We start from the raw sequence: 13,099 nt of genomic DNA on the forward strand, positions 1-13,099 counted from the left end.
TAGCAGCTTCACATTCTCTGTAAAACTGATAGACGAGTGAGCTTCCCCACTGCAGCCTTCCTCTGCCTCCACCAGGCTACCAAGAGGCCCACAGATAAGACAGTATAAGTAGGGAAGAGACTGGAGGGAGCCCGGACATGCTATTACTACATGGCCTCTCATTGTAAAACACTGCATGGCTCTAGAGACAGATAAGGTTCTGCTAAAGGTGTCAAATTGCTTCTTGTGTGCTGCCCTCGTTTTATTTCTCAATCTAAAGCACTCAGACACTGTAAGAATGGGCCAATAAAAGAGTTTAATAGAACATATGATCTCTATTGGCCTAATCATAAAAGGGTTCAATGCCTGTTGTTGCCTTTGGCTAACCTCCTGGATGTTTGGCTAACCTGAGGATGTTTAATCAAAATTACAAACATACTCTTACAAAGCCCCTCAGTGAATCTATCGTGCATTTGTTTTGGCTCACTTCATACTTTATACTGTATTCTTTTTCTATTACCACCTCAAATGTTAGAACCTATGTAACAGAAGTCCACTGTATTTTTCCAGGTGCGCAGCAGGTCTCTGTGGCGGGTGGAGCCAAGTGAGGGAGAGGTTCCACCCCAGGGGAAGCTGGAGCTGAGGCTAGTGGCTCACCTGGATGACACCCTGCATTTCCAGGACAAGCTGCACCTGTCCATCCAGAATAGTGAAACACACACCATCCCTTTTTCTGCTACTGGCAAGGGCACTACTATTGTCACCAACCGCCCTTTTGCCCCCAGTCTGGACTTGGGAGCCCATTTCAGGTAGGCATAGCTACGAGTGAGGAAATACTGAAAGTGCATACTTTACATATTCAATCAAGTCAGTCATTCAAATCCGTTTTATTCTTTCCCCCTGAAACCTTGTCTTCTCATCCCCAGCTCTGGTCCATGTCAGTACCATTTTAGAGTGACCAACCGAGGTCGCCGCTCCCACCAGCTGTACTGGACAACGGATGGGTACCCCCAGTTTCGCCGAAGAGTTCCCCCATCCGCCAACACAACCAGGGAGGGAAAGGGTCGCAGCTCCCTGGTACCCCCACCTGTAGATGGGCCAGTCTTCAGCCTGCACCCCATGCGTATGGAGCTGGCCCCGGGACACACTGCCGACATGGTGCTGGAGGGCTCCTCTGACTCTCCCAAGGTGGGAAGATGAGACAATGGTTGGAAACACTCCTCTGTCAGACACAACCTAGATATTCAGTTGAGATCTAGAAACATACAGTATCTGCCGGTATAAAGGTTGTGTTAGCAGTTGATGTTATTCTTCAATAACACAGGCCCCAAAGCAAATCAGTGGTAGAAAAATAGGTTTATTCAAAGAGAAAAAAATCAAAGTTGTTATGTTGGGAAGTAGATGACAGTTGTTCTTTCTTCCCTGTCCTCAGGTGGTTAACCTTGTGGTTAACTAATTAGAATTCCTTGCAGTAAAATTGGGCCAATGGTCAAGTACCAAGTATCCTGTTTCAGGTTGAATGTATAGACAATTCGAACCAATGAGAACTTGCCTCATGTAGCTATGAGTCCAGGACTGAAACCCCTACACAGATTCTAAACAGATGTTGAACTGAAAAACAACTATTTCCATTTATCGTTAATTCCCTATTGACCTCTAGTCCACTGTGTTGTGTATTATCTTAAAATATTCTTACAGTTGTCTTGAGTTAATGGGATGTGTGAACTGAATACCTGTGTTTCTAACCCAGGTGGTCCGAGAGAGGCTGGTGTGTCACGCCATCCTAGGTCACCAGAGTGGGAAGGAGCGCATTATGACGGTGGACGTCACATGTCGGTTTGTCTCACCCATCCTGGACATCTCCTCCCAGCAGCTCAGCTTCTATGTGGAGAAGGTGTGTGACACCAATCACCCAACAACCACATTTGCTGCCTCTCTGCTCACAATGCAAGTGCATTGAAGCCTTAGTGCATGGAATTCTTCTCATAAGCTTCTACAGTCATGGTGTAACCATCCATGCCCAATGACACATATTTCATAATGCTTGCAGTGTTTCCCCTATATGCATTTAGCAGCGGCGTACCATCACTGCTAAATCATGGCCGCCACTGTAAAAAATATTTTATATATAATGTAGCTGTATAGATGTATGCCACAGGATGACCCCGTCCGCCGCCCCGCAGGAAGACCCATCCCCCCTACTAACTCTGCCACCGCTGCTGAAAAAAATCCTATGGGAAACACTGGCTTGAAACATTAGACCTCACATCAGTCATTTGTTCATTGAAGGCATTCAGTGTTCAGCAGATCAATGATTGAGTTCTGTTGAGACATTGTGTTTATTCGATGTTCTTCAGCTCCAGTGTCAGGAGTCCATTGCTCCATGAAGCTGGATCATAGTGATTATCTCCTAAGAAATTAAACTGTATACTTCTGCACCAGTTTGTTCATGATTTATGATGTGAAGATGGCAATGGTTCTGACAGAGCACAAAGCTTTGTCCCAGATTATGTTAGTGTAACCAATAGTATATGGACCCAGTGGACATGAGAGGAAGTTGTTGACCAGAGGGGTTCGGCTCAAATCCAAAATTAGTCCACTTATTGCAGTATGCTTAAACCTGAATACACATTATGCCTATTGGAAGATGAACTTGGGTTTAAGCTATTTTCAAGGATTCTATGGGGATAGCAAAAAGCACTTTGCACTCTCCATCTCATATCATCAGAATTATTGAATTCTGAATGAGAGAAAGAATGAGGCGTCACCTCTATCATCATAATGAAATTATTTCCTGTCCCCCCTATTTTACTTTTATTATCACTAGCACAAACTCTATCGCAATGTTTGTATTAACGCCCCTTTTCATGCTGAACCTGTGCATATTTTTACACATACCTAACATCTCCTGGAAGCTGCTTTCAGGTTCTGTTGCTGATCAGCCTTTCAGAAATAAAAATAATAATTTATTTCAGTGGAATTCTTTTATCTGACTTTGTCCCATTCATCTATGTGTTGACAGCCTTTCCTCTAGATTTACAGGCTGCTTGTGCAGCAGACCTCTCCGGGATAAAGCAATTAGAGAGAGGGAAATGGAATGGGGGAAGGAATGGAGAGGGAGAGGGGGGGAAAGGAATGGGTAAGGAGAGACAGCAAGAAATAAAGGGATAAGAAATGCAGTAGATTTGAGAGGAGGAGGGAGAGAGGCTGAGAATGAATTGCAGATGTATAAGGCCTGCTGTAAATTGTGTTGCCCACACAAGAAAGTGATAGATAGAGATTATAGATTGAGTTATTTCTGCTTTGCTTAACCTTTAAGAAGTTATTAACTACAGGGCAGCTTTTATATGGGCATTATAGTCAATTGACTTCCAGTCTCTAGAGTTTACTGTATTGAATACCGGTAATTACTCTTAACTTATTTAATTCATCTTCCCAATCAGTCTTATCTTTCCTTTTCTAATGTCTTTCCTTTTCTAATGTGTGTGTGTGTTTGTGTGTTAGAATTCTAAACGTGTGACTGTTGGTGCCCCCACTGCAGGCTCCAGGTGTCTCTCTGCTTCCTCTCTACCAAAAGCTGCTCTTGAGGAATGTGTCATCTCTGGCCCTCTCTCTGCAGCTCACTCTGGCTGAGCCCTTTGGTCTGTCTGACCACGATGGTGATCACACATGTGTCACTTCTAAGGTACATCCTTCTGCAGGCAATACTTGTACAATACATTGCAGGGATTATAGCCTTGGTTCATATTTAACATAATCTGACACGTTTGATTATTTAATTTTTTTAGGTGGTTATCTGTACCTAGTATTGAGGGGCAGGTACCATATTATGTCCATGTCTCTGTGTTGGTAGACTTTGGTACTGGCTGTAGGAGTGCAGACGGAGCAATGGGTACGCTTCGATCCCTTATACCGCCAGGACAGTATGACGCGGGTGGCTGAGGAGGTGCTGGAGGTGCGCTACTCAGACCATCCTCAGCAGGACACGGTGGGCCTGAGGGGAGAGGTCCACTTCCCCAACCTGCACTTCTCAAGTGCGGCTCTGGACTTTGGCTGTGTACTGAACCACACCGAGGTTCAGCGACAGCTCACCATGACCAACTGCAGCCCTCTGTCTGTGTCCTACCACTGGGCCTTCCTGGTCGACCAGCAACAGTACAATATCAGGTAGAGAGCCTAGTCCACCTCAACAACGTCACTGTTAGACTTGTTTAGCCACCATCCCTGGGAAAGAAAACTCAAGATTTAAGCAGAGAATATCCCTGACCTTTGTATGTGTATTCCTAAACACTTCATTACCTTCCCTATATTGGATGGCATATTGTTATAAATGGTTGGGGATATTGTTTATTGTGGTTCCACTGTTTATTTGAGATTCTATTGAGGCATAGGAGGGCTCCAGTTTTCATGTAGTTCCAGGAGGGGACAGATGGTGCAGAAGCTGCTGGCATAGCCGAGGAAAGGAACTCCTTATTAAGACTCCATTTAATCAAGCTGTTCATTTCCCCTTCAACTGAAAAGATGCTGAGCATCAGACTGCTCATCAAGCCACTTTTCTTCCTCCTAAGAGGCTGATACGAAGTTCCACTCCTGTAAACTGTGTGTTTGAAATGTGTAAGCACATACCATACTGTACTATACTGGAGTGGCCACCTCTGGGATTATGGATTTAAAGTTGTCTGAGATGGGAAAAGCAAGATGATTGCACCTTTAGTAAAGCCAAATCCAGCCATTCTCTAAGGAAACCAACAGGAAAAAATGTATCTGAGACGCTTCAATAAAAAGTTTGATCTACTGACGGTGCACACGTATTGCTATTTTCATCTACATCTCTACCTTGGCAGCCATTCCTTGGATCCATCTTGAGAACACAATGTAAACCAGTCCAAAAGCCTGTCCTTGGAAGTGGCTACTCAGCACCACACTCCCTTAATCTCCTCACACCAGTCAAGAAGGGATCCAATCTGTTACACTACAACTCTTTGGCTACTATTTCAAGCTATCTATTTTGAGGGAATATGAACCTCAAGCAGCTCCACAATATGGAGTTGCCTTCAGTAGATATCAGTTCATTATGCACCGAGATATATAGACTCTATATCAATGATGTCCTGCTTTTTGTGATCACAGTAGGGTTTCTGTAGTGTGTACAGATAACAGATTTTCTGCAAAATAATTTGATTGTAGAAATTATTATAAGTTAACTAGAAAATAAAAAATATTACACTCTAAGCACTCAAAGTAGTCAATGCCCATGTTGGCTCTGATGTTAAATCTGAGCTGTCAATACAGCTCCAATCTCTGGCAGCGTATTGTTGAGTTTTTATAGTTTTTAATTGTTCTTCAGCTGCTGCCATGTCCTGCCTCAGAGGAATCAATAGTGCTGTACGTGGGGCTAAAGTGCAGGCCAGTGAAGATTTATCACTCAGCCTCCTGCTTTTCATTTCTCCAGACCCACCCCCTTAGAATTGGATGACCCTTCCTATCAATATTCACTTGGTTTACACAATACATAGGCCAACCTGCTAATTAAATACCTATCAGTAATTCAATCATTGGTGATCCTGCTATTATTATTGCACCATTTTCATCTGCTTAGCTAACTGATTTATGGTGTATATGTTTCTGAAGGACAGTTTGCCTTGCTGTCCATTTCTGATTTGGTGCTGATATATTTCACTTCCCCAGGTTTCCTGAGCAGACCAACGTGAGTGAGGGAAGAGTGACCACACATGAGGAGGAGAGGGATACGCGATGGGACCTGTCCAAAAATAGAAACATTGACATCAGAGTGGACTCAAACAGGTCTGATCCTGCCGTTCACCAAGCTCCAGCACTTGCACCCTGTATCTGAATAGAATGAGCAATATAATGTATTTATATCATGCCAACATGTAGAGAGATATTTGAGATCAGAGATTCACAGCAGGCTTATTCCATACGATAGTGGCCGCATATGGAATCCAATTTTTTTAACTTTACATTAACTGGAAATAATTCCAAATGGTTGAAGAACTGGATTGTCAGCATCTAGCCCAATTATAGCAGAGAATAATAATTTCAGGCATCTCCCATGAGGGTCTTCACTTCAGACAATCTTTGAAAAGGCATTGGGCTTCGTGGGCTACATTAACGATATAAAAATAAAAAAAAATCTACTTTTCTCTCTCTGCTGACAGTTTTGTGTAATTGAAATGTTATTTGTTCCAGAGACTTCTGAGGTGTCTGGGGATTAGTGTGATGGAATGTCAGCACATACACACACTCGTGCACAGACACACACATGCACATACATGTGCACACACACGCACACGCACACACACACACACGCACACAAATGCTTACAAATGAGAGCAATGGGACAAGATAGAAAGCTTAAAATCCTATATTGTATAGTGAGACAAAATATGGTGGTTCCTCCTGACAGTGGTCCTCTGGAGTATATTAATTTAACCTTATCTTTATCTTTGCTGGTGGCACGAACTGCCATAGAATTCCCCATACAACACTGCCCCCTGCTGTTACTCCCCAGAACACCTAATCTTACTAGAGTCTGCAGGCACGACCTGCTTTGTCTCTTTCATCACCATGTCTCCTTGTATTTTGTATCTCTGTATGTATCTGTGTGTTTCTCTATGTCGCCATTTCACTACATTCCTGTCAATGTGCATGTCTGTCTCTCGTTTATTATCTGGCAACATCTGTCCGGTCCCCTTTCTTGCGAAATATGTTTTCAGTCCATTGGAGCATTTCTATTAAAATGGCATTAATTAATTAGCATTCTGTAATTAATTAACCTCATGGATGTACCAAGTGTGGGGGGGGGGGAGAGCGTGTTGTCGGGGGAGGATCAAGAAGCTTCTGAGAGGACTTACTGGGCTAGTGTGAGTTCCTTCACTGATTTATTTTATTGGTCATTTTAATAGGCTAATGAAACGTTATTTTTTACTTTGTTAATGTGTCTGTTACTTGGATCCCTTACTTGATCCAAGATTAAATGTCCAGTGAGTTGTCTTTATTACAGTTCAATACTATAGATATAACATAACACATTATATACTTATTCTTCAGGGAAATTGAGGTTCCCAAACTGTTCCTGGATGAGAAGGTGGAGGACGAGAAGGGAGACCAAGAGAATGAGACTAAGGAGGGTAAAGTCTCTCCCAAAGATCCCCTGTCAGCTCCAGTCACCCTCACTCTCATCACAGAGGAGAGGCAGAGCCAGGGGCGAGGCAGCTACAACCCCAGCAAACAGGAGATCAACAGGACCTCACCAGCACAGTGGCCAGACAGTACTGATCAGAACACAGGCACAGCAAGCCGCACTACAAAGGACCACCCCAGTGTTGGAGTGGAGGAGGTACAGTACACACTATCAGGTGCCCAGCTGATAAGCTTTCTTCTCTGTTTTGGTAGGATGGAGTTTTGGCCTTCCATGGTGACATCACCAGGTGGTACATTAATTAATAGACCAATACGAGTTCCGAACCTCTCTGCCAATAACAGCTAGTTTTCAGTTTTCCCCTTCCCTTCCCTCCCCACCCAGACCAGACAGTCCTAGCAGAATTCTTGTTTGAGAAATTGATCTTTGCTAAGAAGCTATTTTCATTTATTTTTCACCATTTTAATTGAAATCAGTCACAGTAAGGTACTTAATTGTTACTCAGAAATGATTTAATATTGAGATAAAATGGCTGCATTGGACCAACAGAGAACATTGTTGAATTGAATTACAGTATTGAATCAAAGTTTCTCACCTCTTATCAACTATTCCTTTGTGCATCCCCTACCCTCCCACTATTGTTCTATCCATATGTCCTTGCCTTTCTCAATCGGTCTATCATTGTTCTGACCTACTGTATACCTCCTTATATGTCTCTCCTCCTCTCTCCTTGATGCAGGTGTTTGATATCCTACCTATATATGGGGTGCTGCAGCCAGGTGAAAGCCAGCTGGTGTCCTTCTCCTTTTACGGTCATGCTGACATCAGTGGTCAGGTTCTGGCTCTGTGTGAGGTCGAGGAGGGCCCCACATATGAAATCACACTCAAAGGAGAGGCTTCACTAGTCACCTACAGCCTGAACAGAACAGAGATAGACTTTGGCCTTCAGGTATTTGTACTATGGTCACCCTGAGGCTGTGTTAGTTGAGTCCAGTTCACTTGTGAAGGATAGAGATATCTGTGTTGGCTTTCTTTGCTTGTGTTTTTCATTCGTCCCTGTTTGGGTATGCAATGAATGCATTCAAGGCAATTGTCATTGATATTCAAACAAGGACTTATTGATTTTTTTATTTTTAAAGGAGTGAATCAGCAGAATCTTATCCTTGCGGGTTCAGCATACATTGTTTGGATCCATTCCCGCTCTTCTTCTGCTTCCCTTCTTTCTCCTGCAGTTGTTTGACCATGTGGCCGAGGCAGAGATCACCCTGAGGAACACAGGGAAGGTGGGCTTTCAGTTCAGTGCTCTGTTGGGGGAGAAGGATGTGTGTGAGGACCCTCGGCCTGGACATCCCCTGGTCATCCCCAGAATGGTGAGACAGCCCACAGCACAGGGGATCCCTCCCTTTTACAGTCTGCTTTCTATACCAATCCTTTAGTGTAACTCCATACACCCTTTATGTAGTTACTTTCAAGGGATTTTGGCAGAGCCAGATGAACTTGTGGATACCATTTTTATGTATTTTATGTAACCCTTTGTTTGTCTCTCATTACTCAAAGGGTTACATCGAGGCGAATGCAGAGCAGAAGCTTTCAGTGTACTATCTTCCTGGGGTCCCTGAGGTCTTCCACAAGACTTTCCAGCTGCAGGTGGCTTTCTTTGAGCCAGAGAGCCTCACTCTCAGAGGAGAGGGCATCTTCCCCAGGGTGTGCCTGGACCTACCCAGAGAGCTCAGTATGTGCCTTTGGTCATTGTGGAGGTCTATCGCGATACTCTAAAACTGTTTTGTTGCAGTGTGTAACTCGCTATTCTTGTATTGTGTAGATGATGAGAGGTATACTGCAGTGGTGAAGGAGGCCAAGGAGGCTCTGGAGGAGGACAGGAGGGATGTGGGCATCAGCCGGCCTGCTACTGAAAATGGCCTCCTGTCAGACAAGGACTACATCCCTACAGTCAGTACCTACTGTATCACAATCACTCAGCACTTTCACCTTGATTCATGTACAGTGCATTTGGAAAGTATTCAGACCCTTGACTTTTTCCACATTTTGTTACATTATCGCCTTATTCTAAAATGTATTAAAATGTTGTTTTTTTTAACATAGATGTCACCATTATGATTGTCTTCATAAGACAAAACAAAGCTAATGTGTTCGGTTTGTATGGCAGACATGATACCTGTGCTGTGTGGACAGATGTGTGTGAAAATGTATTTCTGTCTCTCTGTGTGCAGTATGATACCCTGCTGCAGATGGAGGTAGAGAGGCTCTTGGTGAAACAGAATGCCATGGCTGTTGAGAACAGACAAGTGGATAATAGAGACACACCTGCGTCTACTAGCAAGTGGCGCAAGAAGCTTAGCAGGTAGGCTCACATGCAAATGCCCCATCTCTCCTCCATGGCTATGGATACTGTATATGTGACTCATTACTGAAAGTGGGATCTCATTGTGTCTCATGTTTAGATTCCTCCTACCGGAGTACACACTGGATTTTGGCTATGTGATCCATGGTAGTGTTCCTAACCACATAGTCAAAGTGACAAACACTGGACCCATGTCTGTGTCCTTCCGGGCTGACCGCCGCCCACTCACAGGCACAGGTAGGTTCTCCAGTATTCCTGAAAGTAGCTACATATGGAGCTGTGTGGCTGTTTGGGAAATATTATGGATCATTTTTAACAATAGATTTGTTTTTTCTCCAGGATTTGTTGTAGAGCTGGATAGAGTAAAGAATCTGCCATATTGTGAGACTGAGACCTTTGAAGTGAAGTTTGACCCACGTGGAGCAAATCTGAATTTAGGGGAGATCAACACTGTCATGCCTATACAGGTACAGCAGGGAAACTGTACCTTTAGTTCTCTACTTCATTATATCCTATTTATTTTCTTTAGCTTATTGAGTGTATTTGAAGTTTATTGTTTTTCCACCACATTAAATATTTAGACCTATCTTTTTTAAGGTCAAACAGGCTGAATGTGCCATGGTATCATTATGCTGTGTGTTGTGATTACCAGGTGGTTGGGGGCCCTGCAGTGCAGGTCCATCTGTGTGCCGTAGTTACCATGCCCTCCCTCACAGTCTCCACGGATACGCTGCAGTTTGACAGCATCCAGTGTGGGCTGTGTCAGGTAACCACTGTCCAGCTGTTCAACCCCGAGCCTGTCCCCTGTGAGTGGAGCATCGCAGAGGAGCAACGGCCCAGGAAGAAGGTACACTACCCAACTTATGCACCAATATACTGTACTCTATTGCCTCCTGCTATTTTAGATACTTGTGCTTTTGAACCTTTTACTGCAGTGGGCTAAATCAGGGTCACACAGAGTGCTTCTTGGTAGTCTTAAACTCTACTTTGAAGCAAAAGTATACGCCTCACACACATGGTTATGGACTTAGAAAAAGAAGACAAGTACCATGTCAGATACAGAGTTGAAATGTGTTACATTTTGAGTTTGCATCCCAATATTACACTTTATATACATCACAGAATACTGAAATGTAACAAAACCGTTTAAATAGAAACATCGGATTTTCAGAGTTGTATTTTATTAATACAACATATTAAAAACATTCCACCTGTGAGGCCACTAGAGGGCGATTTGGTCATTTGACTGCAGGAAAAGTCAAACAGTAGGCAGCAACACTGTAGAGTAAAAAAGAACATGACCTTCAAATAGAGTGTGTTTAACCTAAATGATGTGCTTTTACCGTTAACACAAATAGCTAATTAAGTGCATTTTTGTTCATTATCTCGTGTTTTATGATGGATTAAAGCTTTTAAAATGGGATATTAAGGGCATTAGCTGCAAGGCTTTGGCTCATTTTTCTTCTTGTCTTGTGTCTTCAGAGGATAATTATAAACCCCAGGCCCCACACGGAGTCTAATGAGGGGCAGTCAAGCTCATCTCATTCATATTTTGGGCTTTATCTTTACCAATAAGACGTCCTAGTATTACAGATAATACTGACATCATGATACATATATTCCTCTTCAGTAATGAAGTTATCCACATAGTTATTCATTTGGGATTCTCTAATTAGTCTAGGGTATAGATATTGTATCTCTGTTATTTATGACCTGTTAATAATTGTTAAAAACTCAAGGAATATGTGGTTATGGCCTGTGTGTAGATTGACAAGCATGTCCCCCTCCACCTGAGACGGAAGGCCAGATTGGAACAGTGTCCTCCTCCAGTGGTATTTGAAATGCTACCTTCAACAGGCGTGCTGTATCCTGGAGATAGAGTCAACGTCCAGGTCAAATTCAGCCCAGCCGAGGGGGTAAGGAAAACCAGGGGCCCATAACATTTCAATATATTTAAGCTGTCATGACTACAAGGAACACTGTTCTCTTATAATGACAGAAACAGTTTGACCGTGTCTCTTGTCTGTTCTGTTAACACTGCATGTTCACATTTGCACAATATTTCCAGAGCTCATCTTTCTCATGAATGATGGAGTCAGGTTGAGCTGGGAGACACAGATAAGAGACTAGACTCACAGAGGGCATTATCTCTCTCTGCTGCAGTATGGATCTCCTCCATCAGATACACACACACCACACACCCCAATGACAGGTCTGCTGCCTTAGAGTCTTGATGGTGTCTCATGGAGATTAGCTGAACTAAACTAAAAGCTTGCTGAAGCCTCTACAGTACATGACTTGTTGGTCTAAGTAATGTTCTAGAGTCCGGGAGAGACACACCACAGGGAATACTGCGAGAGAGACTGTTGGCTGGGCTGCAGATGGTGTCTGGTTGCTTCCTTGGGATGTACTGTAACTGTCATCTTGGCTGTGTTGTTCGCCATAGAGGGCGTACAGCCAGAGGCTGGTGGTGTCAGTGGCCCAAAGCACCCAGAGGATGTTGCTGCTGGCCCAGGGGCAGGGAGAGGAGCCCCAGCTGGAGTTCTCCTCCTCTGTGCTGGAGCTGGGACCCACCCTGCCATTCAGTGCTGGAGAGGAGGCTGAAGTGATCGTACGGAACCCCTGCCCCTTTCCCATTGAGTTCTACTCCCTGGAGTTTGACAAGAAATACCTGGAGGAAGATAAGGTGAAATCAATTGACTGCCTCTAATGGTGCACTCTGGAAGACATGGTTCTTTTAACTCATTAAGTTATCTCCTTTGTTCCGTTTCTGTTTTTGTACCTTTCAAGCACTAAGAAAGAATGTTTGGATTTAATTTCTCCCTCTCTCTTAAGATTCTGCGTATGATGAAGGGCTATGATGTCCAGAACGTCCTGCTGTTGCCCCCACGCGCCCCGGGAGAGTCACTACCTCCTGAGATAATCGACTATTACAATGAACATAACTGTGAAGAGGAGGATGGTAGGTCTGCTCTGCAGTGGAACCACACTCTCATTCTTCAACCAGACTGTTCAATTATCTCTTATCAGGGTGGATAAGACATATCTACAAAATGGGAGCCTCTGCAGAGCAGTAGATTAATATTTACTGATGGCTTACTTATTTAGAGGTCATGTATAATCCATAGGGGTGAGATCTGGGACTTACTGTGTAAATGGCCTAGTTTGAGCTGCAGTGTAAGCTTTGATTTGATCTGGGATCATCTGTAATGGAAGTTCTCACTGACTCAGAGCTTTGTCTGGTTCCCCAGAGTCCAAGGCTGGCTACCCTAAAGATGAGGAGGCATCTGAGGCAGGGGACAAGGGAGAGCAGGAGGAGGAGCTAGCCACCCCACCCCTTCCAGAACGACTCGTGGAGGAGGAGAAAGAGGCAGCTCCCTCCAAGGATGGGACTCCATGTGGAGGTACTGAACAAGACCAAATATATAACGTTAACATCACAACACTCAGAACAGTACAGATTACCTTGAAGAAACAGACAGAATAGCTGAACAGCTCTCACACTGCGCTACAGTACACAACATTGCCACAGGATACCCCAGACACTATAATAGTTATAGAGATCAAAGACAGCAGGTATCATGTTGCATTCTGTC

General features: G+C 43.7%; 1 protein-coding gene across 1 annotated transcript in view; it reads left to right on the forward strand.

Annotated features, from left to right (window-relative positions):
- Positions 1-13,099, forward strand: part of hydin (HYDIN axonemal central pair apparatus protein) — a 68,893-nt gene that overhangs the window by 35,498 nt on the left and 20,296 nt on the right. Inside the window, exons 19-37 of the mRNA XM_064951922.1 lie at positions 550-788; positions 906-1,167; positions 1,730-1,873; positions 3,521-3,664; positions 3,833-4,146; positions 5,668-5,784; positions 7,051-7,339; positions 7,881-8,090; positions 8,374-8,511; positions 8,699-8,873; positions 8,964-9,091; positions 9,373-9,503; positions 9,604-9,740; positions 9,843-9,970; positions 10,156-10,350; positions 11,270-11,419; positions 11,950-12,189; positions 12,339-12,465; positions 12,755-12,907. Coding sequence (XP_064807994.1) covers positions 550-788; positions 906-1,167; positions 1,730-1,873; positions 3,521-3,664; positions 3,833-4,146; positions 5,668-5,784; positions 7,051-7,339; positions 7,881-8,090; positions 8,374-8,511; positions 8,699-8,873; positions 8,964-9,091; positions 9,373-9,503; positions 9,604-9,740; positions 9,843-9,970; positions 10,156-10,350; positions 11,270-11,419; positions 11,950-12,189; positions 12,339-12,465; positions 12,755-12,907 — 3,421 coding nt within the window. The remainder of the gene's footprint in view (positions 1-549; positions 789-905; positions 1,168-1,729; positions 1,874-3,520; positions 3,665-3,832; positions 4,147-5,667; positions 5,785-7,050; positions 7,340-7,880; positions 8,091-8,373; positions 8,512-8,698; positions 8,874-8,963; positions 9,092-9,372; positions 9,504-9,603; positions 9,741-9,842; positions 9,971-10,155; positions 10,351-11,269; positions 11,420-11,949; positions 12,190-12,338; positions 12,466-12,754; positions 12,908-13,099) is intronic.

This window comes from Oncorhynchus masou, chromosome 31 (genome assembly GCF_036934945.1).
Source record: "Oncorhynchus masou masou isolate Uvic2021 chromosome 31, UVic_Omas_1.1, whole genome shotgun sequence".
NCBI classification, from domain to species: Eukaryota; Metazoa; Chordata; class Actinopteri; order Salmoniformes; family Salmonidae; genus Oncorhynchus; species Oncorhynchus masou.